At 48.5% G+C, this 27,730-nt stretch overlaps 1 protein-coding gene across 1 annotated transcript in view; it reads right to left on the bottom strand.

The window, feature by feature from the left end:
* Window positions 1-27,730, bottom strand: part of alk (ALK receptor tyrosine kinase) — a gene marked incomplete at both ends in the record, with an annotated part of 321,781 nt that overhangs the window by 25,322 nt on the left and 268,729 nt on the right. The window contains 5 exons of the mRNA XM_080850148.1: window positions 48-189; window positions 277-381; window positions 759-906; window positions 9,077-9,245; window positions 13,182-13,298. Coding sequence (XP_080706274.1) covers window positions 48-189; window positions 277-381; window positions 759-906; window positions 9,077-9,245; window positions 13,182-13,298 — 681 coding nt within the window. The remainder of the gene's footprint in view (window positions 1-47; window positions 190-276; window positions 382-758; window positions 907-9,076; window positions 9,246-13,181; window positions 13,299-27,730) is intronic.

Here is a 27,730-nt window from a genome sequence, read left to right as displayed (position 1 = left end):
TGAAGAGGCATCCACAGTTTGAGACAAAAACTGCAAACCCAAAATACCTGCTTCTGCTGACAGGCCGTTGCGTCCCAGCACTTTAGGGTCCATGTCTGTGATCTCTTTCTGGTCTCCTGCATGGCTATTGTAGCCTTTGCCTCCACCTCCTGATGCAATGAGTAGAGGCTTGTGGGTTCCATTGACCATCTGTAACCATAGTAACCAAACACTATGGTCAGTGAGGGGTCTGAGCATCATCTCCTAATTGCAGTAGAGCTGGCAACAGACCAGTACCTTGAAGACGTAGGTGGCACCCCCTCCTCCACCTCCTCCGCCTTTGATCATTGACTTGTTGGGTCCTATTTGCTCAGAACAGAATCTGCTTAGAGCTGTGTTAACCTGCACAGGAAAAGATGCAAATAAATGTAGAAGGAGAATCTGCTTCGTACATAGGTATGTAATGAAACTGTAAATACCATGAGATACTAGGACAGTCTGGGCAATTATAGTGATTCTTGGGGTCAATGAGTCTCATACTCTGCCCCAGAACCTCTCAGCTTGCACAGCAGGTAAAAGACATATGTCTGTAGTTCACTGCTTTGGAATCTCTTTTTGGAAATATGCATAATTCTGTAGCATGTTTACATTTTTTGGGGCACTACACTACATTTACCTGGTTGCAGTGAGATGGTCTAAATGTAGTTATGTATGGACTATCCACATCTGGTCTATGCTCATGGGATTTATTTCAGAGTGAATTTGAAAGTTGGACTCACATTTGAGCAGGCATCCTCCCCTCGCTGGCCAACCAAAATGTAAAGCACCTCATCCTTCTTCAGCTGGAAGTCCCCGACGATATAGATGCCATGTGACCTGACCACATCCATTACACTCAGACCACCTGATGCGCCATACACTGTAATTCTGTTCACCCAATGAGGAAACACATTTGAGTTATTATGTTATTTTCTATTATATTGTGTTAACAACTATACAACAGTTACTGGATTAAAAATGATTTCTCATTTTATGCAGTATACCTGTAGTATGCAGAAACTCCTATGTATATATGATAGTAAGTGTGTGGTTAAGTGTGGAGTTATGTATTTATTGTTTTGAATTCATAGTGGATACGTTTCCTTTTGAATTGTACAGGAAACTGCTGTTTAGAATAAATCTGAATTCTTGAGTCCTTGTCATCTACGTCCAGTGGTGTCAGTGAGTACTGATTGGTTTCTTAAAGATCAGTTTTATTTAATTATTTGTTTTTTGAAAAAAAACACGACCTGTGAGTAAGTAATCTGCTTGGTTGATGTCCATAGTGTAACTGCTACTTGTTCATTTCTTCCTATATTAGTAGTTGTTATACATCGGCTAAATTTGACGGTTTTGCAATTACAATTAAGTAAATTGGACATTTTCCAGAAGGGAAACATTTTTAGAAGCATAACAACTGTTTCCACTTAACATTAAGGTTTTAGCGTGTGCATTATAATGTAGCAGCATATGTCAGAGAAATGCAGTTTTACCTATCCATGTGGATTGCCCTGCAGTAACACTATAGAGTCAGCACACAGGCCTACTATGTCAGATAGCTAATACTGGATCTACATTTCTTTTCCCAGGACGGTGGCTTTGCATTTGAAATTATTAGGAACATTTTCTGATGATGTATGATTTGTCTAACTTATTCAGTGGTGGAAGGACATCATATTACATGGAAATAACATGCATATATGTAATAGTCGTGGTATGAGTGGAAAAATTGAGTATAGACCATTCTATCATTTGAACTACGATTCATAACCACATGTGGTTTTTCCTGCATTATTTTTTTACTAAAAGGATGCCATGTCATCCATTATTCATATGGAAAATCGTTTTATGGCACATTTATACACACCCTTGAACAAATCAAAACACACACATACATAAAAGACAGAGAAACAGGGAAATATGTATGTCTGTTTCCTCCATCCTGCTCAAACATAGATCACTTTTTAGCCAACGGCAGGTTACTGCCCATGCCTGATGACAGCCCCTACTCATGCTGGGTGCTACATTAGTAAACCAGCCAGCTTTGGGTTCCCTATTGCAGAATCTGCGATGTAACATTCGGGAAATGACACTTTCATTGACCAATCGAAGCACTTTCTATTCACGCCGGAAGGCTGAATTGTGATTAAGTTGCTCATCCTCTTTGACTTCTTCGCTACTGGAAGCTACAGACCGTCAAAAAACCTTCTACACGCTCAAGCGTATCCTTTATTCTTGTGTGCTATTTTACTCTTTCGAGTTGGTGAGTTGCGGATTAATTCCCTTACTAGCTCTGAGTGCTGCAAGGATATTCAACGTTTTAAGCAAGCTGCTGTCTAGCTGGTGACCACGCTCGTCCTCGACTTGCCGTCTCACTACTGCTTACAACGCACTACGTTGATATAGCTCTTGCTAATTTGTGTTTCATTCAGATGATGTCCAGGCAGTGGCCACGTCCCAGCCTGCGATGTCTGTTCTAACCTTCTCTCGTTACAGACACATCGAGACTGGGGAAGTAAACAAACTCGTACTGTACTCCTGTCGCTGGCGTGAGTTACGAGTTAACACTCGTAAGTTCGAGTTAGCTCCCTAGCTTGTTGGCTGTTAGCTTGATAGCAGGCTAGTCTACTGGCTTCCCTGCAACTAGCTTGTTCCCGTGAGGGAAGTAAACAAACTCGTACTGTACTCATGTCGCTAGCGTGAGTTCACGAGTTAACACTTGGTCTTCAGAATGTTCGTGCTAGCTGCCTAGCTTGTTAGCTCTAGCCCTTGACTACACTGCTAGCTAGCTAGCTTACCGTCAACGGCTGTCACCATTGGTGAGCTTCGAACTAGTTCTGTACTAATGTTTTTCTCTCATTCCAGTGCCTCGGCAGACTGGATGCTCCGCATGCTTGGACCGCAGGGATGCTAGACAGCTGATGCACTCTGAGCAGTGCTCACCGTCAACATCAGCGAGGAAGCGAGCTGCTGCTGGAGCCCGGTGCTGCTGCCGGAGCCCAGCGATGCTGCCGGAGCCCAGCGCTGCTGCCGGAGCCCAGCGCTGCTGCTGGAGCCCAGTGCTGCTGCTCAACAGCGGGGAGATGAGACAGCAAAACAAAACAAACAAACAAGGCTGACTTTCAAGTCAGTTTTTATTGCACAAGCGATTCACTGCAACACACACGTGTTATATATGATAGGCGATCCAGGACACACACACACGCACGCAGGCCTGAGGTCGCTGTGAATTCACCCTCTGCTTTTAACCCATCCCGGATCGTCCTTCCTCCAGGATTCTCCAGTCAAGCAGTGCTCACCGTCAGCAGCAGCGGGGAGACGTGACAGCTGATGCACTCTGAGCAGTGCTCGCCATCAACAACAGCGGGGAGGCGAGACGGCTGATGCACTCTGAGCAGTGCTCGCTTTCGGCAACAGCGAGGATGCGAGACGGCTGATGCACTCTGAGCAGTGCTCGTCGTCGGCGACAGCGAGGATGCGAGACAGCCGATGCCTGCTCAACTGGAGAGGCACGGCGTAGATAACAACCATCCCTCCTCTACGCCATCCCTCCTTCCCCCTCCCTCCTGTGACACAGGAGAGCTGCTGGACAACATCGGGAGTGGGCGGCGATGCTGTAATGGGCTACACTGCGGGGACACTTCCCCAATCTCACCCATTACCCTGTGTCAGCCCCGCCACCGATAAAAGACTGCCTGCTGCTCACATGTAGCCTCATGTTGAGCGTGGCGTGTAAGTTTGTGTTTCATAAGCACAGCACTGCATGTCACACATTGCCCCCGTAGGAAAAGCAATAAAGTCATGCATGTTTTAATTCCCCTTCAACACATCCACCACGGCAGCCCTGTTCCAACGGGCTTCCTGCCTTGTGTGAGAGCTGAACAGGTCTCAGCCTGATCGCTTTTCATTGAAGGGAAGGGAAGTGGTCTCCACCACCAAAAAAGGACTGCCCGCCACCCACATGAAACCTTCATGTCAGGCAAAGTCCTCATAAACCTCACATGTCACAAACATAAGTTATGCTTGGGTACTTTTTCCCCTCAGTACACCCACGGTACCCTTACACAAACAATGTGTGGTGTGTACCCAGGTCTTTTGCCCTTCTCCTCAGGGGAGCGGGCACAGATCTATAAGGGCAGATTGGCTATGAGCGGGTTCACACTGCGCGCATACACTGCTTCGCCAGGGGTGCACAAAACTATAAGAGTGGTTATTCACTGCAGTTGCCCGGCCCCCCCCCCTCCCAGGTTACACGGCTGATGTAAGTTCCTCACTGTACCCTCCACCCACATTTGTCAATCATTTGTGATGGTGTGCCCCCACCTTCCTCAGAGAGGGTGGGTGGTCCAGTCAGTGGTGCCTCAGGGGCGGGTTCATCTCCTACAACAGGAGATAAACCCCCTGATTACAAAGAGGGCCATAAGTCAGTGCCGTCAGAGGAGGCAAACCAGGGCCACTGCAGCGGATTATTTCTCGTCCCCGAAAAGGACGGGAATTATCTGCCTGTATTAAATCTATGTATATTGAATGCCACGTGTACCAATGCCACACACAAAGGTCCCTATCTTGCACCCAGCGCAATTGACATTGTCACCGACGCATGTATCATTCCTATCTTGCACCCGGCGCACAGCGGGATTTTCCCTCCAGAGGCGAGCGTTGAAATGAACTTGCGCCGACATGGGCGGGGGCGGAACAGAGAAGGCGTTTCTCTGGCGCAAGTGGTATTTTGCAGTTTCAAAACAACGGCGTGCGTCGTTGACCAGAAAAAAGCTAGTCTAATGTCAGAGGCGCAATGTGTAAAGTCTGTGGCGGGTATTCAGAACGCTATTTTAGGGACGCGTGCTTGGCTGCACAGTTGCCTACACTTTACTTCTCTCGTCTACACGAGAGATTTACACCAATTTTTTGGCAAGCCATATATAATTACAAGGAAAATAAAGTATTTACCACATGAGGAAATCATTGTGATATCCATATCCAAGATATTTTAAAAATAGGCATACATGTACACATTGACCCAAATGATTCAGGTTAATTGAAGTTGCGTGACATTTGATTTATTGTATGGCTTTGTTGCATTTATTAATATGCCAGTATTATTATAAATCTTGTAAACTCATCTCTGTGTATGTGGACTTTATTTATGTACCTTGGGTTTGGTCAGCTGGTGCACTGGGTTGGGTGCCGATTTCCATGCCCCCAAATCCCTGCACGCTCTCAGGCGTGAGGGTAGACCTGGAGATGTCCTCTGCTGCCGTCAGGTCCTGGGTCGAGGTAGATCCACCTCCCGTGAGGCCAAGAGAACGTGTGTTACCTGCCAGCTTGGATTTCCCACGTCTCCGGACGTCATTAAAGCGTTTTCGGCATTGTGTGGCCGTTTTCGGGTGCCCCGTAGCAGAAACAATCACGGCAATATTTTCCCATGCTTGCTTGACTTTGCTAACTTTTGGAGGGTTTCTCGCATCCCCATACATATCTATCTCCCGGCTTTTTACAAAGCCATACAATAAATCAAATGTCATGCAGCTTCAATTAACCTGAATCATTTGGGTCAATGTGTACGCTAGATGTATGCCTTTTTAAAAAATATCTTGGATATGGATTACACAATGATTTCCTCATGTGGTAAATACATTATTTTCCTTGTAATTATATACGGCTTGCCAAAAAATTGGTGTAAATCTTTCGTCGGTCTCCTCGGCTGTGAACTTTTCCGGTCTTCCTCCAGGTAATTCCGCCATTATAATAACAAGCCGCTATGGAATATGCGCTCCTCGCTCTTAAAGGGAATGTGAGATGACGCTCTGATTGGTTTATTGCATATTACGCCCGAACCACACCTATGGCTGAGTAACCTCCTTTGGACCAACCCATTTGACAGCGCAAGTGTGTTTTTTCCGCCGTTATAATAGCAACTGCGCCATAGAGCCGCCCACACAGCTACTTGCGTTTGGCGCCGTCCTACTTGCGTTTCTGATCGTCTAAATAGGGCCCAAAGTGTGTAGCAGCAACCATCGCCCCATTGCAGAAGCAAGCCTGCTGTCTGGGGGACTGGGTTTATGCTCTCGCTCAGAGGCAGAGGCGGTGCAAGAGTGCCATCTAGTGGTGTCACACCTGTACTGCCTCGGATTCGTGATCAACAAGGAAATTAGCATATTATGTCCACAGCAGACTGCTCACTTCCTGGGCAGGACAGTGAACTCCGTCTCAATGACGGTAGGTCTGTCGCAGGCACAAATAAATGTTATCAGGGCATGTGTGCAACAGTTCAGACTGGGGAAAAAAGTCACATCCCTTCGCTGTCAAAAACTGTTGGGATTGATGGCAGCCGCTGCAGTTGCGCTCCCGCTAGGGATGCTGCATGCGCGGCCATTCCAGGGGTGGTATCTGTCTTTAAAGCTCAGCTCCACCAGGGACAAGTTTCGCTTGGTCACGGTGGATCTCAGATGTTGGCAGGCCTTGGCCATATAGCTAACCCCACATTTCCTCTCAGCAGCGGCTCCACTAGGCATAGTGACGCGCTGCGTTATCGTATCCACAGACGCCTCCACGGCAGGCTGGGGTGCGATATGCTGTAGGATATTCTGTGAACGGGCGTTGGTCATCAACGCAAACCGCGTCACATATAAATGTGTTAGAACTGCGAACGATTTTTACCATTGGGCAAACCAACTACTCTTGTGGGCGGCGAGGCGCATTCGCTCTCTCAGAGCGGTGCACATTCCAGGTCATCTCAATTACGGAGCAGACCTGTTGTCAAGGGGCAACCCTCAAGCAGCAGACTGGTGCCTCCACCGTCAGGTGGTCGACCAGATTTGGCTACGATTTTACAGGGCACAGGTGGACCTGTTTGCGAACAGAGAAAACACCTGCTGCCCTCTGTGGTTCTCGCTAGGAGGCAACAACCCTCCATTAGGCGTGGACGCGATGAGCCAGCAATGGCCCAGCATGCGTCTTTATGCTTTTCCTCCGATCCCGCTGCTGCATCAGGTAGTTTGCAGGGTGGAGGAGGAGGGAATAGAGCTGATATTAGTAGCGCCCCATTGGCCCAATCAGCCATGGTTAGTGGACTTAATCAGATTGTCAGTGCAACCTCCGTGGGAGCTCCCTCTGCGCAGAGATCTCCTCTCACAAGCTCACGGAATGGTCTGGCACCCCAGACCAGAGCTGTGGCAGCTCAGGGCCTGGCACCAGAGAGGAACAGGCTCTTAGCATCAGGCCTGTCAGATTCAGTGGTGAATACTATACAGAGCGCTCGGGCAACGTCTACCCGATCTCTGTATACGCTCAAGTGGCGCCTGTTCTAGCGATGGTGTGCTGCACGTCAGCACGACCCTATTGATTGCGCTCTGGCATCATCCTAGAATTGTTACAGCAATTGTTTGAGGAAGGAAAGGCAGCTTCTACTATCAAAGTATATTTAGCAGCCATTTCCGCCTGCCATATTGGCATTAATGGCAAATCTCCCGGTATTCATCCATTGGCTTCGCCCTTTATGGCTGGGATAAGGTGTCTTAGAGTGCCTGTCAGGCACTTATTGCCCTCTTGGGATTTGCTAGTGGTATTACGGGCGCTCACGGGTCCTCGGTTCGAGCCCTTAGAAACGGTGGACATAAAGTTTGCATCTTTAAAAAACGCGCTGCTCCTGGCACTGGTGTCAGCGCTGTCTGTCAGCCCGTCGTGCATTCAGTTTTTGCCGGGGATAAGGTAGTATTGCGACCTAACGCAGCATATACATCCAAAGTAGTGACAACTCCGTTCCGTAACCAGGTCATTGAGTTGGCCGTATTCTCGCCCCCTCCTTTCGTATCAGCGGAGGAGGAGCGTTTGTATAAGCTCTGTCCAGTGCGCGCTCTACGCACTTATGTAGAGCGCACTGGTTCATTCAGGCAATCGGATCAGTTATTCGTCTGCTTTGGTGCAAACGCCAAAGGCAAACCTCTGGCAAAGTCGAGCCTCTCCCGTTGGCTGGTGGAGGCTATCACTTTGTCTTATACAAGTTTGTCGTTGAAGCCCCCGGAGAAGCTTTGTGCGCATTCTACTCGTAAGGTTTCGTCATCCTGGGCCCTGTTTAAGGGTGTTTCAGTGGATGACATTTGCAAAGCTGCAAGCTGGAACTCTCGCCACACCTTTATTAATTACTACATGTTGGATGTGGCGGAGCCTGGTTTCCTGCAGAGCGTATTACAGGCGAGCGATCTGTGACCCTATGTGGCCTGCGAATATGCTTATCAATTATGTGACCATCTCCCCTTATGAATTAAAGGCGGATGGCGCAGATGGGTGTAAGTTTCATAAGCAAGGGATCAGTGATCCCGTTTCACTTATATTGAATTCATTCCCCATATAAGGCGCACTGCCGCCGCCACATGAACCTCTCTGAGGGCAAGGCAAATAGGTTGGCGTGTGCGTTTGTATGTTGGCCGACACTGTTGCACGCGTGAATGGATTCGGTCCCGAATGTTACATCGCAGATTCTGCGATAGGGAACATCTCGGTTACGGATGTAACCTCGGTTCCCTAAGCGGGACCAGATGTAACATATGATGCGTTCACAGTGCGTGTTTTTTCTTCTTGTAGGCTCAGTGCTCAGAGTCTTCAGAGGATGAGCGACGTTATCACCCCCAATTTTTTGGGGACCTGAGGGGGCGGGCTCAGTGCGGTGATTCGTCGCAATTCGGCCTTCCGGCGTGAATAGAAAGTGCTTCGATTGGTCAATGAAAGTGTCTTTTCCCGAATGTTAAATCTGGTCCCGCTTAGGGAACTGAGGTTACATCCGTAACCGAGATGTTTTATCGCTACCCATTCTTGATTGCAGTTTGACCAGATAATCTTTCATTTTGACTACAGAATGGGCTTTTTTTGCATGTCTACTCTCATGGTAAAAACAGAAGTCATCGACAGAGTTATGGAATAGTGGGAACCCCCCACTCGATCATGAACAAAAAACAATGGTTATCTCCAGGATTCTTCCCCCTAGATACATTTCTTTTTGTCTAGGTGTGGTTATGTGTGTGTGAGTACAGTGGTTTGCAAGTCAGAGTGGTGTCTTTACCTGTATTCCCCTGTTTCAGGCACGATCCAGCTTTGGATCCCCTGGAAGGGTGTTCTTGTTCCCACCGTGACATTGACATTGCTGTTGCGATAAGCAATGTTGCACTGATTCTGCGTGGGTCCCTCAGGGCCAATGGCACCACATGTATGGAATGTCCACTTCATGGCAGCTGCAAACACAATCAAATAATGATTTAGTTTAATCCCTCTTGTAAGTAACTGCTTTACTCACATAAATGTTAACAGTTTGGATGTTTGACATTCTGTATCTGTTTCCTGTGACATATCAGAGCATGAACAGCTCCCTTAGCCAAACTCCTCTCCAAGGGGACAGGTTTGGGCTGTGGATACTGACAAACTCATAAGTTCTATAATGATGTGTCCCTGCTACAGATGGTAGCTGTACCTTGCGCTATTTTAGAAATTACTTTAGTCAAATAGGTGAAGCTGTGTTGGCTGAGCTGCCCTTTTTTGTCAGAGAATTCAGTGGGGTACACGCTACCATATGGGGCACTCACATAATATACAGTATACTGCTGTGGTTGTATTCAGTTTAGTTTCTCCTCACCTGTGCGAATGTAAACCATTCCCTTTAGTGAATTACTGTATGTATCATATACTCTTTTTATGTAAAAACAGCTCTAATAGTCATTTATCAAACTCCTACCATCCATCAATCCTGCAAAGCTAACCTTACCAACAGGAGGTTACTTGGTAACTATAAATCTAACTTACATTTACGGTGTTTTGTGGCAGGCAATCGATTCATAACCTGCTGCAGTTACTTGAGGGCCAAAGCAGAAAGAGAGGTCTATAACCAGCTGGAGCTTTGACTCCATGTGGAGACTCTCATTGCCTGTCCTGCAGAGAGGGATACAACCCTGTCTAACCCCAATTGATCCACTGCTTTCTGGGTCTACAGGAGTTCTCTCCCCACTCTGGTTGAAATCCCATCTGCCTACAAACCAAATCTTATGGCTTATACAGCCTTGATCTCATTTACTTGCCTAAGACGATTGACGGGCTCCATTTCCCTGTATGTGGCGGGAGCCCCAAGCCCTAGCAAACTAAATGAGACTCCTATGTCTCTCTGTCTGGCACTTAACAGACTGAACAATATATATGTTCCTTGCAGATCTATGAATCTTCCTCTATTTCTTTATTGAGATATGCTCCCCAGGGCACAGGGCAGCACTAATGAGAGTAAACTGTCAAAGAGATGCAAAGCATTAATGAGAACCTAGACACACACACACACACACACACACACACACACACACACACACACACACACACACACACACACACACACACACACACACACACACACACACACACACACACACTCACACACACATACACACACACACTCACACACACACACTCGCACAGTCTCTCAGATACAAGGACACATACAAATGCACATTCAGTATAAAAATCCTAGAAAATGTTTTTCTCTAAATCTATAAGACATTCAGGCAAAACTGTCATCATAGGAAGTACATTGATGGATATTATTTCCAAACACTGTTAATGACTTAAGAATATAATAATCAAGTGCCTTGTATAACATATATTCCTTGTATAAATAATGTGCTTATGAAAGCAGGAACATGGCTTTTCTGTATGTGTATTTCTCTTAGAATATTAGGTGCCACTTAGTCTGCATATGTACAAGAGCTTGTTTAGACCAGAGGCGATAAGAACAGTCGAACTGTGCTTCTTCTGACCTTGTGCAAAACTGCCATCCTTGCAAGACAGGGAGCCTTGGACGTGAGAACTCCACCACGTGGTTATCCCTGCTGAAAGCTAAACTTCTGACTATATAAACCTTGTGCGATTGGTTTATCATTGTCTTCACTTTCAGCCTTGTGCTGGGAAGGGAGCCCGATAGCAATTGTTGTTGTTTGTCTAATAAATGTACTAACATGCAGCTCCGGAGTTCTGAACTAACTGGGGTGAATTTTCACCTATCATACATAACAGTTAAAAATACCAGAATCAAAGACAGACATTTACACTTTTTACATTTACATTGACATAGTATATGCTATATTATTCATTTCCATAAGACTGTGATACAGAAGAAATTACTGGAGGCTAATGTTTGCTACACTTGTTTTTCCGTTAACAGAGTGGCATGTCATTATTCAGGTTACACTGGCGACGCTTGCTCTCTGTTACAATGAGATGCTGAGAAACGGCATTCATTTAATATAAACAAGAGACTCAAGGACAAACTCTAGATTTGGGGGTTAAGATTAAGTTGATTTTGTTTCCTTGTAAAATAATCCCATCCATGAAATGTAAAATTTTTTTCAGAGTTTTGCTGTCTGAGAAGCCATATTGTACATTGTTTTAACATTAGCTTTTATTTCCTACTGTAATGCAGAATTGGAAAACAAAAGAGTTGCCTGAAATGAGTATGGTAAATGGTGGTAAATGAGCCCTGGAAGACTCACAGAACTCATTAGGAGCCTTCCAATGTGCTGTCGCATTGAACTTCTATGTGCCAGGCTGTATACAACACAGAGTCTGCCTTGGCAGCTGCCTCATTGTTAAGTGACGTAGGAGGCAATTGACTGAAAGAGTGTCCATTATAAGATACCCAATTTTATGACGTTTGTGAAGGCCTGATATATGCCAGACAATAATTAGTGTCTGACTGAGTAGTAACGTATTCTCCTCTCTCTGTGGGAAATTGTGGATCAGTGGGCCCATCTAACAGTGGTCCTGTTCTCGCACAGCTGCGAAGAGATGAGTCAGCACAATGAAGGCAATTTGGGATGCCCAGATTCAGCCCTGTAGAATACAATGAAATGGTAGAATAGAGGAAATCAATACTTTGTGGCCTGAGAAGATTAAAAAGAGAGAGAGAGAGAGGGAGAGAGAAAGAAAAATAATGGGGGGTGGAGGACTGAGACAGATTGTCCATCTAAATGGTAAAAATGAACCTAGGATTTGTAGGTTCAATGCTCATTTGCCAGTCACTGTCTGCCAACCAAACCACATCAAATAAGGTTTTTTGAGCATTGGGCAGTGAGTATAATCAGTATCTCCACTACTGCATGAAATGACATGGTATCTGTCCAGACAACGAAACGAAAGCCGTTGCCATATGGTACAACTGCACTTAGGTGATAAGGGATACATACTACCCTTTTTAATTGTGGAAAACATGGTCTTACACAATGATGCTGTGCGTACAATGAAAGGACTACACTGTTAATGCATTTCCAAGCCAGGAAAGCACAAGTACAGGGAATTTGATTGTCTAAGAGATGACCCCATACAATTAGTGTCCCATGATGCAGTGGAGGATGCACCATGCATTCTTTTATGCCTGCGGCAAGGAATAAATTAGCGAAGTTTCGTGAATGCAAAGAACATTGGTGTAGGCGTCTTGCAGAAAACAGGTCATGACAAATAGAAGATTAAGCAGTCACTGAGATTTATCAGGGTAGGAAAAACTCAAGGAGGTTGGGTGTCACAAAACATCATAGCTGCTGTAGGCAGGAATACAAGATATTGATTAATGCAATTACCATTTCTTGCAACCAATCTTGACAACAAAAGCCTGGCGGGGTTTGTCAATGCCTGAATGAATCCTAGCCTCCTAATGGCTGGTTCACTTGCGTGTCTGCATGCATTTAGCTTTGTCAAACCCTTCATCAGTAGTGCTGCCTGCATAATAATAGTGTATTTGCCCTTCTGCAGATACGGTACGATATCATTCCATGTTCCTAAGAACTAAAGATGAACTTTAAATGGTAAGATCAAAGAGAATTCTTTCTGGCACAAATGACATTTAAATTAGAGTTCGATGTTGTAAACCGGATAACTGGCCTTTCTGCAACCTCTGATTCAATATGAAGCCAAGTGAAGAAGCTCCCGGTGATTCAAGCCAGCAGATGGCACACTTTCTTCTTCTGAAGCAAGTATACCACATGAGAACAAAACTGTGTGTGCGTGCGTGTGTGTATGTGTCTTTCGTGACTGTTTCATTCTCCGTAATAACTCTAGCTCCCCAATACTCACACACAGACACAGCAACACACATCAAAACTCTAGGTTGTTCCTCTGTTACGGCCAGAAATATAACTCACAGTCCTCTGGAAAGATCATCCCGTCTTCTGGAATGGTGGGCATGGTGGTCTGATCAGGCAGTTGGCTCACAGTCATTGTAGGCGTGCTTGTCACCACAGGTGGAAACTCTCCGTTTGCTGTAGATTGAAGAACAAGCATGACATTACCCTCTGCTGATTCATGCTGTAGTTGCCTCTCATCACACATGTAGAATTACAGGTCTCTGGTGGTGAATTAAATCACTACCCGAATAGCTTCATGATGCAGAAAATTAAGATAGAATAATTATTTTAAAACTGTCAAATCAAATCCCCCCGATCCACCTGGAAATTCATTCAGATGGTGGAAAGCATGTTTCCCCTTTCCCTATTTTCACTGTGAGGGCATCTTCAGAGCCACCTGAGGAATAATATGTTTTTTTTTATGGTTCTTTCCTTAGGAAATGATATCATTAGCAAGAGTATTTAAATAGTAAAAATGTTGTTAAAACATTACAAGGATTTAAGTAACTAAAATTCGCTGAATATTCAGAGGCACCAAATGCCATTTCTCGGAAGTAAGTATAGAGGTACCCTGCTTTCCTTCACATTACATACTTTGTTGATCTACTCAACCAAAACAATTACTTCAACATGTAAACACTGACTGCAGAACATTCAAGATTGGGCATTGTGAGTTTGCTCTGGCCAAGAGTTGAGTTGAAGAGGTTGTGAAGGGTAGACTGGGTCAGAACACCCAGGAACTGTGTCTAGACAACATAAGACAAATACCACAAGTCCACAGGGTTAGTGTTGATGTGTGAAGTGCTTTATTTATGTATTATTTTGGAGGAGATTTTAGAGAGTAGTAATAATCGATCAAAGAATTTGTGATGTATTGATTACTTGTATCTGTGGCTAGACACATTAACATTTCCAGCTGAATCATAGCTACCTTTGCAGAACAGTTACAGACATGTCCTGCTCTAGTGCTGTGGAGATGTTCTGAGTGTCTGTGTGGGAAGATGTGAGATGGGCTGTGGAAGATGATTGGGTAAAACATCAGCGGAGAGCCGCTGCTATGGAAAGTGAATCATCACATAATGACAATTCAATTACCCTCTGTGAGTCCTTCCACTGAAATGGTTGTCCATATTGAGACAGAGTATTTAAAAATGTTAGGAAAAAAAATAAAAAATATTTTGCACTCATTCTGAAGTCAGGGTGTCTTTGTAGTTGACACACTCATGGTTGCTTACTGTAGCATTTCAGGTTGCATCGCTGCTTCCTTTTACAGAGCAATCATCCACTGACATTTCCTGCTCAACTGGTCGGGAGAAATGATCACATGTCTCATACCAAGTGCTGTTAGTCTAACAAATTGTTTTATATTCTCTACAAAACATTTAAAAATGCCAAAGCCATCAAGGAAGATGATGAGAAGGGCAAAAATAATACATTTTTTATAAGCATGAATCTTATTTTCTACGTGTGGCTATAATTAGATTCAATTTTAATCAATACTTGCGCTGGCTGCCGACAGACATTTTTTCATTAACATTATTTTATTTACATGTATCAAGAACATAACACTTTTGCTGGACATGACAGGAAATACTTATGCATTTTAGAAGTCAAACGCAAACCCTTGGAACTCCCTTTTGGAACCCTTTAGAGGCCACACTCTCAGTTTCCATGCTTGCACTTCATCAAAGCCAGTATAATCCAGTAAAGATTTAAAAATAAGGTAAAGGGTCTCTCCGAGACCCCCTTCTGCACTTCAATGCACAAAGACAGATGGCTGTGCATTCCACCAGTGCTCAAGGAGTCATGAGACAACTGCATGTTTCTTAATTACGGTGACAAGCCACATGAGCTCTGCCATTGTTTCGCTTGCCAGCTTCCCCGAAAAGACAGATCATCTCTTTCCCCCCCACACAATGCTCCTCTGACAATATGGGGCATTGTGAAAAATGCTACCTCTCATCTTCAACTCTTAAATCATCTCCAAAAAACACTCCTGCCAAAGTATCTCCCCTAGCACTGAGAACTGGCATAATCCATCAAACTCTAGCTATGCCTGTTAGCTTCAACTAGTCTCTGTAGTATGTGAGATCAGAAGTGGCGAAGTTCCATCTCACTCAAGTGGTGAAGCCTCGGGACAAGGTGACACTTAAGAGACACTAGCAGATTGTAACCATTTTGTAATCCACAATTCTTTATGTGGTATCTGTTTAAAAATATACATTTTATTTCAATATGTTTCCCAATGTGAATGTATCCAAACAACTTCTTGTTGCCATCGTAGGCGCAATATCCCTTGAAAGTAAAAAGAAAAAAAACACTGTGGCACAGTACATACATTTGAAATCTGCTACCGACACTACGACCAATTATGTTGAGGCTAAAAACATTAATTATATAATATGTATAATTATCTGCAGCACCAAATATCAAACAGTTGGAATTTCACCAACATAGAATATACAATACTATGCTGAAGTACACATCAAATAAATACAATAATTGAATGTCAGTGTCATTATACGCTCATCATTGTGCGTAATCTCTTTATTATTTATGTCACACAACACTTCATTTTTGATAGAACATTTGATATCGTTACGAAAAGGCTAAGCGGACCAGCATGCTGCTCACCTCACATCCCTAACAGTTATGGTGATGTAACCGCATGCAGAAAATAACACCAGGCCAGAAATCGTAAGTTATGAATGTCTCGGTGATAGGCAGACCAACGGTGATCATTCCATTTTAGACCGTAGTGACGGTCATCCCTCGGTCACACAGATCCATAGTTACCTTCGTAACTTACGATCTGTTTCGACCTCACTCTGACCGTCACTACGGTCTAAAATGGGATGACACATACCAAAAGAGTCGCGAGGAACCCAGAATTAGTTAAAACCTTAGTTAAAACCTTAATTAAAACCTCGCTCGGTCACGGACATGAGGGCGGCGTCGCCGACCGGAGCCGGGCGAGTTACGTCCACCCTGTAAAATCTAGTAAAAGTGCATGGCGTAGACCATGAAGCCGCTGCACAAATATCGTCTGCTGCCACACCTCTGAGGGCAGCCCAAGACGTAGCCATACTTCTGGTAGAGTGAGCCCTTGTACCCGAAGGGACCGGTATCCCCTGAGCCCTAAAAGCATGGGATATAACCTCCACCAGCCAATGAGACAGCCTCTGTTTGGAAAGCGGCAGTCCCCGCTTTGCCGCCCCATAGCAGACAAACATTTGAGAATGCGTCCCTCTCAAAGGCTGAGTCCGTGCCAGATAAGCCCTCAAGGCCCTGACTGGGCACAAAGTGAGCAGCCTATCCTGCTCTGCTTGTGAGGCAGAGGAAGGCTGGAATTGGGTCAGCACCAGAACTTGGTTGATGGACCGCTGGTTGACAACCTTCGGCAAGAAAGCTGGATTTGGCCAAAGTGACACGCCAGTGCCCCCTGCCTGCCACCTTAGACAGTCATCGCTGATGGAGAGAGCACACAACTCCCCGACTCGACTGGCCGAACAGAGAGCCAGGAGAAAAGCAGTCTTAAGGGACAAAGATCGTAGATCTACGTCTGCAATAGGCTCATAAGGACCTTCAGTGAGCGACGTGAGAACTGTAGGCAGATCCCAGCTTGGGGCCCGCAAGGTGCGCCCTGGGCGTAACCGGCGGGCTCCCTTTAAGAACTGGCCGATCAAAGGATGCCTACCCAGGGATCTGTTGTCTGCCCCCTGGTGAAAGGCTGAAATGGCCGAAGCATAGACCTTTATTGTACTTCCTGCCTTGCCTTGATCCAAATGGGACTGCAAGAAGCGTAAAACTTGTGGCACAGGGCAAACTGCTGGCTCAAGACCCATGCCAGCACACCAGTCTGAAAAGATCCTCCATCTAAGAGCGTAGCCAGCTCTAGTAGATGGAGCCCTGGCGTTATTGAGCGTCTCTTGCACAGACTCCTCTAGCTGCTCAGCGATGGACTCTGTAGGGGCCAAACCCATAGACGCAGGGCATCTGGGTTCGGATGCCAGATCCGCCCGTCTGCTTAGCTAGCTTGATAGCAGATCCGCTCTGCACGGTAGCTGCCAAGGCTGACCCTGCAGCAGCTGGAGAAGGCTCGAGAACTAAGGCCTCGCCGGCCACCGTGGCGCAACCAGCAGGACTGAATGTTGGCCCTCTATGATCCTCTGGAGAACATGTGCTACAAGAGGGAGTGGAGGAAAAGCGTACAACAAGCCTGTTGGCCAGTCTTGAGACAGAGCATCCAGGCCCAAACTGCCCCCCTGCCCTATGAGGGAGTACCATTCCCGGCAGTGTGATGTCTCTGCTGACGCGAAGAGATCCACCTGGGCAACACCGTACCGCATCCAGATCTGGCTGATGACTGCTGTGTTCAGTCTCCATTCTCCTGGGAGTGGCCCCGTCCTGGAGAGAATGTCGGCTGCTCTGTTCTCCACACTCGGGATGTGCACTGCCCTCAGTGAAGAGAGTCGAGGCCATGCCCATGTCAGCAACTCCTCCGCCACCTGGAGGCACCGCTGGGACCTCGTGCCGCCTTGGTGATTGATATAGTACACTGCTGTGGTGCTGTTTGTTCTCACCAGAACATGTCGGTCTTGCAGCACCGGCAGGAACCTTCGAAGAGCGAGATAGATGGCTCTCAGCTCGAGGACGTTTATGTGGTCCAGCGTCCACGGGGGCTGCCACATGCCCCTCGTCGACCGCCCTTCCCAGACAGCTCCCCAGCCTGTCAGGCATGCATCGGTCGACACAACCTGTCTCCTGTGGGGAAGGCCCCCCAATGGGACACCTTGCAGGAGGAACTCTCTGTCCCTCGAAGGACGTAGAGCCTGGATGCAGGTCCGAGACACACGCAGCCTCACCTGCCTGTCGTCTCTGGGATGGAGACGGAAAGCGTTGAACCAGCGCTGCAGGGGACGCGCCTTCAGCAGGCCAAGGGGAATTACTGCTGCTGCTGCTGCAGCCAGTAAACCCAAGAGCTTCTGGACTCTGTGAGCCGTGACGCGGCTGCCTAAGCGGAAATGCCTTAGCATGCCGATCAGGCTGTCCACTCTCCGTGGAGTGAGAGACGCCGTCATGCTGACTGAGTCGGGCAGAATGCCGAGGAATTCTGCCTGTTGACGGGGTTGCAGGTTGCTCTTTTTGTGGTTCACTGTGAAGCCCAGAGATTGAATATGTGCCAGCACTGTGTTTGTGTTGCGCATTACCTGTTCCCGAGAGGGGGCGCAAATGAGCCAATCGTCTAGGTAGGGCAGGGTCTTCAGCCCTTGATCCTGGAGGGGGGACAGCGCGGCTGACACCACGCGAGTAAAAACCCTTGGGGCCAGAGAAAGGCCGAAAGGAAGGACCTGGAACTGGAACACCCTGCCTTGGAAGGCAAAGCACAGGAAGGGCTGGTGTTCTCGGCAGATTGGGACGTGGAAATAAGCGTCCTTCAGGTCCAGAGATGTGAACCACTCCCCCTGTTGGATGGATCGCATCACCACTCCTGTGTGGACCATCTTGAACGGCAGCACCTTGAGGAACCGGTTCAAGGCCCTGAGGTCTAGAACAGGCCGAAGGCCGCCGTCTTTTTTGGGGACTATAAAATATTTGGAATAAAATCCAGTGCGCTGTGCGCTGGGCGGTACTTCTGAGACGGCCCCTTTCAGAAGTAGCTCCTGGACCTCCTTGCCGAGCACGGAGCTTAAAACCGGGTCTTTTACGGACGTTACCCTGACCCCTGAAAATGTAGGGGGTCGCCGTCGAAATTGTATTCGGTAGCCCCGAGCCACAATGCCCTCCCAGGAAGTTCGTGTCAACTGGGATGGACAATCGACGGGCGACCCCTGCCTCCTATGCAGGACCGCCACCGCGGCCTGCACCCCTGCCTGCGCCCCGCTGCAGTCCTCGACGACTGGAATTTGGGGGCCTTCCTCGGCGGGCCGCACGAAATCGCCAGTCCTGTGGGGCCACCGGGATGTTAGCTGCTGGGGGAGGCTGGGTGGCCTGCCGCAGCCTATACCTGGTCATAGGCGGCCGGCCGGTAGTTGGACCAGGCCTACGGCACACACGCTGGACAGCTTCCCTTGATGCTGCCGTGCGCTCAGCACGGTCAAGCACCTCTTGGGATCCTGGGTGGAAGACATGCCCTGGTGTCACGGGGAGGCTGCGCAGCTCCTGTTTCATGGCTTTCGGCAGGGAGGTTTGTGCCAGCCAAACCTGTCTGCGGCACTGTACCGCAGAGGCCATAGCGTCACCCACGTCACACGTCAGCTGTGAGTGTGACGAAAGTGCTGCGTCCACTAGGGCCCTGGCGTCCTGATCGTCGGGGCTCAGTGTCTTCCGCAGAGCTGCCAGGGTGATGGCCAATGCATTACCCATACGAGCCGCTCGTGCTGATGCATTAAAAGCGCGCGTGGCCAGCCGGTCAGTCTTCGCGCACTCCTTCCGAGGGCACCGCGGATTGGGGGATACGCAGGAGAGGCCCAGGGACGTCCATGCGGCAACCCATGGCTCCACTGGCGGCATGTCCCCCAGCCCTGTCTCAACTGGGTAACGGGCTGTCGCCAGTTATACCAGGTGGTGGGTTAGGGCGGGAAACGCCCTCCCAAACACCTCCAACAGGAGCTGGGGTAGGTGTGGGCACCTGAAGGCCCAGGACCTTGGCCGCACTCAGCACCCGTTGCAACAGGGAGCCAACCGGGGCCTCCCCTGTGTCTGTGCCGAGAGGATCTGGTGCGACTCCGTGCTACCGCTTTCCGCCACCGTAGCTGAGGCAGGGCGTTTAGTAGGCCTGGGTGCCTCATCCTGAGCAGGCCCGTGGGGGGAGTCCCGCTGCCGGTCATGCGAACGCTTGTGCGTGCGCTTACGCCCATGCCTGCTTGAGAGGGACGGCTGGTCAGGGGATTGCCGCCTCCCTCTCCTGTCCACACGCCCATGGCTGCCCACCTGATTGGCCCAGTGCTGTCGCTCCTCCCTGGAGAGGTCGCAGGCTGCCGTGCAGGGGTTGTCGACGTCCTCCAGCACGTGGGCAGCTCCAAGGCACGTGGGGCACTCCCTGTGCCCATCTCTGGAACTATGGAGGCTGATGTCCAGCGTCGTCCTCCAGCAATCTACCCAAGTGTTATGGTGGCCCGCACTAGCGCACGAATGCACTTAGTAGGCGCACACTAGCCCCACCAGCTGCAAACAGGGGTATAGGGCGTGGCAGATAAGGCTATTGCAGAGGATGCTCCTAATAAAAACACAGGAACACACAGCACAGTAAAATGATGGCCTGCACCAGTGCACGAATGCAGCTAGCAGGCGCACACTAGCCCAACCTGCTGGGAACAGGGGTGTAGGGTGTGGCAGATAAGGCTATTGCAGACGAGAACTGTCGTAGCCTAATAAAACACAGGAAAAACACAGCACAGTAAATGATGGCCCGCACCAGTGCACAAATGCAGCTAGCAGGCGCACACTAGCCCCACCTGCTGGGAACAGGGGTGTAGGGCGTGGCAGAGGGACACTGCGGAGGCCTGCACAAGCGCTAAGCACCTAGCAGGCTGACCCAGTGAACAAGCAGAAGGCACAGCACAGTAACACAGTGCACATTCACCAAACCAGCTGTAACAGGGGTACAGGTTATGCCACAGGAATACAACAGTGTCCTGCACAGTGCGTGGACGCACCTAGCAGGCACACACAAGCAGTACAAACATATAATAAAGTACCTACCGTGCAATGTCGGCCAAACAGCCACAAAATCACGACACAGTAAAAACACAGAACACAAGAATTACGGCGGCCCACACCAGTGCGTGAACGCACCTTGTAGGCTTGCACAAAGCCCACGGCTGCGAACAGCGGTATAGGCACAATGTAAACAAACTCAAAATAACCCGGAAATCTAGCGCATGTAATTCAACAAAAAGGTTTACCTGAAAAAACGAGCTGAGCACAGCTCAAACACACAAAACCACATCAATTCTCAGGGGCACAAGGCACCTGTACCCTTAGGTAGCGAATTTTAGAAAATGGCATGTAATATCAGGACTTACCCGAGATATGTAGTCTCATAGGTATATACTAACGTCTCGTACGAGGCGATCAAGGTGAGAGACTGAACCGGGAGCATTCGCTGTTATTTATTAACGCGTGTTGTTCTGCTTCCGGAGATCATGGACATGACTTTTTTGACATATGTCTCGGTGATAGGCAGACCAACGGTGATCATTCCATTTTAGACCGTAGTGGCGGTCAGAGTGAGGTCGAAACAGATACATTTCCACTGTCAAACTCCAAACTAGAAGAAAACTTTTCCTTTCTACTCTAGCCTTAAAATCTGTGTCAAACTTTTCTTCTCAATAAGGTGATCGGTAAGAAGCCATTTGTATTCCATTGCAGTGGAGGTGTGACTGGGTGCTGGAGGCCAGTGCTGTGGCCAGATCTGCTGTCAGTATCTGTTAATGGGGGTGTCAAACACAACCCAATTCTGCTGCAATGGAAGACGTGGCCTTGTTATCCACACACAGCATGTGTAGGTTATATGAGGCTCTGTACTGAATGGAAAGGGATGACCAGCACATACACACTAGTCCAACACCAACACTTTCACAAGAAAAATATTTGTGGACACACTTGCCTATACAGACTACAAATTCTAAGTACAACTGCTGCAATTAACAACACAAATCATGTATACCACTACACCAACTCAAAGTGTAGACCTCAGGACAAGAGACTTCTTACTGTTGAAATGGTTTTACATGTCAAATGGTCTAGAGCCAGATATACAGGTCACAGCACAGTAGCTCAGGCTTCATGTAAGGGATAACGGCAGACGAGCTGCACAGTTCTACAAAGATAATGGACGCTGCGGGGCAAAGAACTCCACGACGCAGTCCATTATCTTTGAAGAACTGTACAGCTTGAAGGCCGTTATCCCGCTTATCTCCCGTTTACAACATCCAAAATTGTTTTAATTATTATTATTTAGAATCTCCTTTATCTTTAGGAAACTTAATATGCATAATAACCTGATGAATTCTTGATTTAAAGCCTAGTGCTCCCGTTAGAGAAAGTAGGGAGAAAGTAGTGTCTGGAACAGACCCCCCCCCCCCCCCCAGGGCAACAGGGAGGTCAAATTTGGTGATTTTGGTCGAAGGCTCACAATCGACAGCAAGGCGTTGAGGAGCAGGCGAGTAAGCCATGTGAGCTGGACCACTGGCCGTTAAAATGTCACTCCATCGCTTCCTCTCAACTACACTTGGGGTCCAATAGTTTTTCAGGCTGGACTCGCACCGATGCCCAGTGACTGCCATTAAAATAACAAAAACTACAATGGGACACTTTCAACTTTGTTAATATTTGTTTATATTGATTTGGATATCGCCACTAACTTGCGTGTGAGAGCAACGTTATATTTTTAGCAGTGAGGCTAGCTAGCTACTATGTGCTTCAATGGATATTTGGTCTAAGCGTTAGCAGCCGCCTACAAATAATATTCGAGACTTTCAGTTAAGACTTACAATACTCTGCAACATTCGTGTAGCACATAAACAACTAACCGAGTCAATTTAGACATAAAAAGTCGTGTAGATAGCTTAATTCACATAAAACATTTCCCACTAACTTCTCCCAACAGGCCGCCATCTTGGTTCGATTTATCCTAGCTGTCAAAAAATAAACGTTACGTTGGATGTCAATGGTAACCATTCAAGAGCATTGATATGGAACGGCGATTTAACTTTTCTACTGGGACTACGTCCAAGGTGTCCATCTATACGAACTTAATGTACACCCCATTAGCCAATCAGAAAACAGTATTTCGTTCCAGAGGGAGAAAATACAATTTATTTTCTGAGTATATTGCTGCTAGTCAGCAGATTTTTAAAATCTTTTTATCCTAATACGACTAAAGTAGTTATGATACTATTAATTTCAGTCATTCAATATAAAATATGTGTCCACCATCATCTGCCACAATGATGACAAGCACATACACAATGGCCAAATATACAGTATTACTGACCAAGACTGAATCCATCGTGCTAACAGTATTATTATCCACATAATTATATATTATAATAGCATGGTTATAGGTAATGCCAAAATTTGTATTTTATTTTAATTAAGTATTTTTGGGTCTGAACATCTCGGTTATGTATATAACCTCGGTTCCCTGAGCAAGGGACCAGATGTGACATTCGGGAAATGACACTTTCATTGACCAATCGAAGCACTTTCTATTCACGCCGGAAGGCCAAATTGCGACAAATCACCGCACTGAGCCCGCCCCCTCAGGTCCCCATAAATTGGGGGTTATTACGTCCCCCACCTCTGAAGACTCTGAGCATTTGAGCCTACCAGAAGAAAAAACACGCACTGTGCACGCAGCCTATGTCACATCTGGTCCCTTGCTCAGGGAACCGAACCGAGATGTTCCCTATCGCAGTCTGGACTGCGATGTGACATTCGGGACCGAGTCCATTCACGCGTGCAACAGTGTCGGCCAACATACATATGCACACGCCAACCTATTCACCTTGCCCTCAGAGAGGTTCATGTGGCAGGCGGCGGTGTGCCTTATATGGGGAATGAATTCAATATAGGTGAAGCGGGATCACTGATTCCATGCTTATGAAACTTACACCCATCTGCGCCATCCGCCTTTCGCAATCAATAGGGTCATGCCGACGTGCAGCGCACCATCGCTCGAACATGCGCCCCTTGAGCGTATACAGAGATCGGGTAGACGTTGCCCGAGCGCTCTGTATAGTATTCACCACTGAGTCCGACAGGCCTGATGCTAAGAGCCTGTTCCTCTCAGGAGCCAGGCCCGGAGCTGCCACAGCTCTGGTCTGGGGTGCCAGACCGTTCCGTGAGCTTGCGAGAGGAGATCCCTGCGCAGGGGGAGCTCCCACGGAGGTTGCACTGACAATCTGATTAAGTCCGCTAACCATGGCTGATTGGGCCAATAGGGCGCTACTAATAACAGCTCTATGCCCTCCTCCTCCACTCTGCAGACTACCTGATGTAGAAGAGGGATCGGAGGAAATGCGTAAAGACGCATGCTGGGTCATTGCTGGCTCAGCGCGTCCACGCCTAATGGAGGGTTGTCGCCTCCTAGCGAAAACCACAGAGGGCAGCAGGTGTTTTCTCTGTTTGCAAACAGGTCTACCTGTGCCCTGTAAAATCGTAGCCAAATCTGGTCGACCACCTGACGGTGAAGGCATCAATCTGCTGCATGAGGGTTGCCCCTTGACAACAGGTCTGCTCCGTAATTGAGATGGCCTGGATTGTGCACCGCTCTGAGAGAGCGAATGCGCTTCGCCGCCCACAAGAGTAGTCGGTTTGCCCAATGGTAAAGCGCAGGGGAGCGTACCCCCCTTGGCGATTTATGTATGCCATGGCGGACGTGTTTTCCGTCCTGACGAGTACATGATGCCCGCTTAGTATGTGTATGAAATGCCGAAACGCTAGAAAAATCTTTCGCAGTTCTAACACATTGATATGCGACGCGGCTTGCGTTGATGACCAACGCCTGATCACAGAATATCCTTTGCATATCGCACCCCAGCCTTCCATTGAGGCGTCTGTGGTTACGATAACGTGACGCGTCACTATGCCCAGTGGAGCCGCTGCCGAGAGGAAATGCGGGGCTCGCCATACGGCCAAGGCCTGCCAGCATCTGCGATTCACCGTGATCAAGCGAAATTTGTCCCTGGTGGAGCTGAGCTTTAAAGACAGATACCACGCCTGAAACGGCCGCGCATGTAGCATCCCGAGTGGGCGCAACACTGGTGCGGCCGCTATCAATACCAACAGCTTTTGACAGCGAAGAGATGTAACTTTTTGCCCTAGTCTGAACTGCTGCACACATTCCTTGATGGCATCTATTCGTGCCTGCGACAGACACAACATCATTGAGACGGAGTTCACTGTCATGCCCAGGAAGTGAGCCGTCTGCTGAGGACGCAAAGAGCTCTTTTCCTTGTTTAATACGAATCCGAGGCGGTACAGGTGTGCCACCACAAGATGGCACTCTTGCACCGCCTCTGCCTCTGAGTGGGAAGACAGCAGCCAGTCACCTAGGTAATTGAATAGGCGAATGCCTATTTTTCTTAACAGGGCATTGGCAGCTTCTACACATCTCGTGAAAACCCTTGGAGCTAGAGATAGACCGAAGGGGAGCGTGTGGAATTGGTATGCTATTCCGCCGAATGCAAATCTCAGATATCTGCGATGTCTGGGATGAATCGGTATATGGAAATACGCATCCTTGAGATCTATCGTGATTAGCCAATCGCTTGGCTTTATGAACTGAATCAGACGGTGTGGAGTCAACATCTTGAACTTCAACGGCATGAGTGATTTGTTCAGTACACGTAGATCTAATATAGGGCGACAATTCCCGTCCTTTTTGGGGACGAGGAAATATTTGCTGTAGTGGCCCGAGTTCATGTTCTCTGGCGACACTACGCTTATAGCCCTTTTTCACGAGTAACGTATCTATCTCCTGTTGAACGAAATGTGCGCAAACTCGTGGCACCCTTGATTGAATGACACCTGTGAACTTGGGAGGAGGTCTGGCGAACTGCAGTGTGTAGCCCATTGAGACCGTCCTCAGCACCCAGGACGAGACTGCGCATGCGCGTCAGCTTAAAACGCAGTCTGCCAGCCTGGGAACTAAATTGAATCTGTCGGGTCCTAGCCCGCTCATAACCAATCTGTCTTAACCTTGATCTGTCCCCACTCCTAGGGAGGAGGGTGAGATCTGGGGATTCCCCCTCATGGTTTGAATACAAAACTGGTTTTGCGAATGCAACGGGTGCATCACGTGAGGGGAAAAGCAAGCTTGTCTGGTGTCTGCACCTAACGGGACAGTGTCGAGAACATGAGGATGTTATGCTTGTGGGAAAGTTTTCGCTGTGCTGGACATGAACCTTACATGAGCACATCTGGCGGTGCTTGTCTGTGCAGCTGGCTGCTGCTGCTGCTTAGCGGGCCGGGCCAGCGGCCGGAATGGATACTTAATCCAGCCGCGGCGCGCAGGCATCTTAGCTGGCGGAGATGGGGAGCAGAACCCACTTCGTTTCACTCCCTGGGCCGGTGTGGTTTGCCCTGATGAGGACTGCGGCTAGTAGCTGCTTGATCGAGGCATCCACGCCTGAAAAGCCTCACAACTTTTCTGTTCTGCCTCGAACTTTTCGTTCATGGCCCCCACCGCTTCACCGAACACACCCTTGACGCTGACCGGAGCGTCAAGGAGTGGCACTTTCTCCCCGTCAGAAAGCTTGGCCAGGGAGAGCCACAGGTACCTCTGCGTCGCCACAGAAGCTCCCATGACTCGCCCCAGCCCTTGAGACGAACACCTGGTGAGTCGGAGGGACAGGTCGGTCGCCCTCCGTAGCTCCTCCACGGTTTCGTCTTCCCCAAGACGAGCCGCGAGCTCCGTGAGGAGCTTGGCTTGATAGCGCTGGAGCAGCGCCGACGTGTTCGTGGAACACGCCGACTGCCCCACAGCTAAATAAGCCTTCTCGGCCAGAACTGCCATATGTCTCGCGCTCTTCGTGGGTAGCACGGGTTTCTGGCCGAGGTGCATCGTTGGGGAAGCAGGCGAGAGGTAACCTGCCACGGTGTCCTTTACTGGTGGGAAGGAGAGGTAGCCCCTCTCCTTAGCAGGGTCCAGCTCGAGGTACGCCGCAAACCCCGGAACCAGAGCAGCCCATGAGGTTTTCAGCTCCTCGTGAACCTCATCAAAGAAGGGGATTTCCGAGGTAGCTGGCGGGGCTGGGCCACCATAGTACTCCCCGTCCAGCCATGCAGAACGCACGCTGGGTGGGGGAGGGAGGGGGAGACCACGCTGGCTCGCCGCCCATCTTACTACCTCATGTAGCTGGTGGCCCAGGTTCCAGGAGAGCGCCGCAGTCACCCAGAACCATGTCTGTGTCCTCGTCCGAGTCGTGCTCGAACGAGTCATCCAGCAGACTCTCTCTCTCGGCTTCAACGTCCAGTTCGTCGAGCTGGGCGTCGAACTCGGACAGCGGCTCAGTGGCCACTGCAGTCACCGCGACTGGGGCCACCGAGCGCGCGGGGGAGAGAGCAGGAGGACCCAGCGACCTCCCGAAGGAAGCCGCCTGGCCCGCTACTGCTCCCAGGGCGAGGAGAGCCTCGTCCGACCGGGGACACCTCCCTGGACAGCACAGGCTGCGCCTTCGGATTGAGGTCCCTTCTCTCCCATAGAGAAAGCGACTTGTGACTCGTGCCTTCGTCATGGCGGCACAGAGCGCACATGCGGGAGGGTTAGCCCCAGACAACGCCGCCGCCTCCGCGTGTGTTCTACCTAGGCAGAGCGCACAGCGGCGATGTCGGTCTCCCTTCTCGCGTGGATGGCCACAGTCCGGGTAGGGCTTGGACATCTTCATCTGAAATGAAACACAAATTAGCAAGAGCTATATCAACGTAATGCGTTGTAAGCAGTAGTGAGACGGCAAGTCGAGGACGAGCGTGGTCACCAGCTAGACAGCAGCTTGCTTTAAGCGATGAATATCCTTGTAGCACTCAGAGCTAGTAAGGGAATTAATCCGCAACTCACC

The sequence above is a fragment of the Sprattus sprattus genome (genome assembly GCF_963457725.1).
Source record: "Sprattus sprattus genome assembly, chromosome: 13".
NCBI classification, from domain to species: Eukaryota; Metazoa; Chordata; class Actinopteri; order Clupeiformes; family Clupeidae; genus Sprattus; species Sprattus sprattus.
Note: the sequence above shows the minus strand (reverse complement) of the source record. Positions and strands in the feature narration are given on the sequence as shown.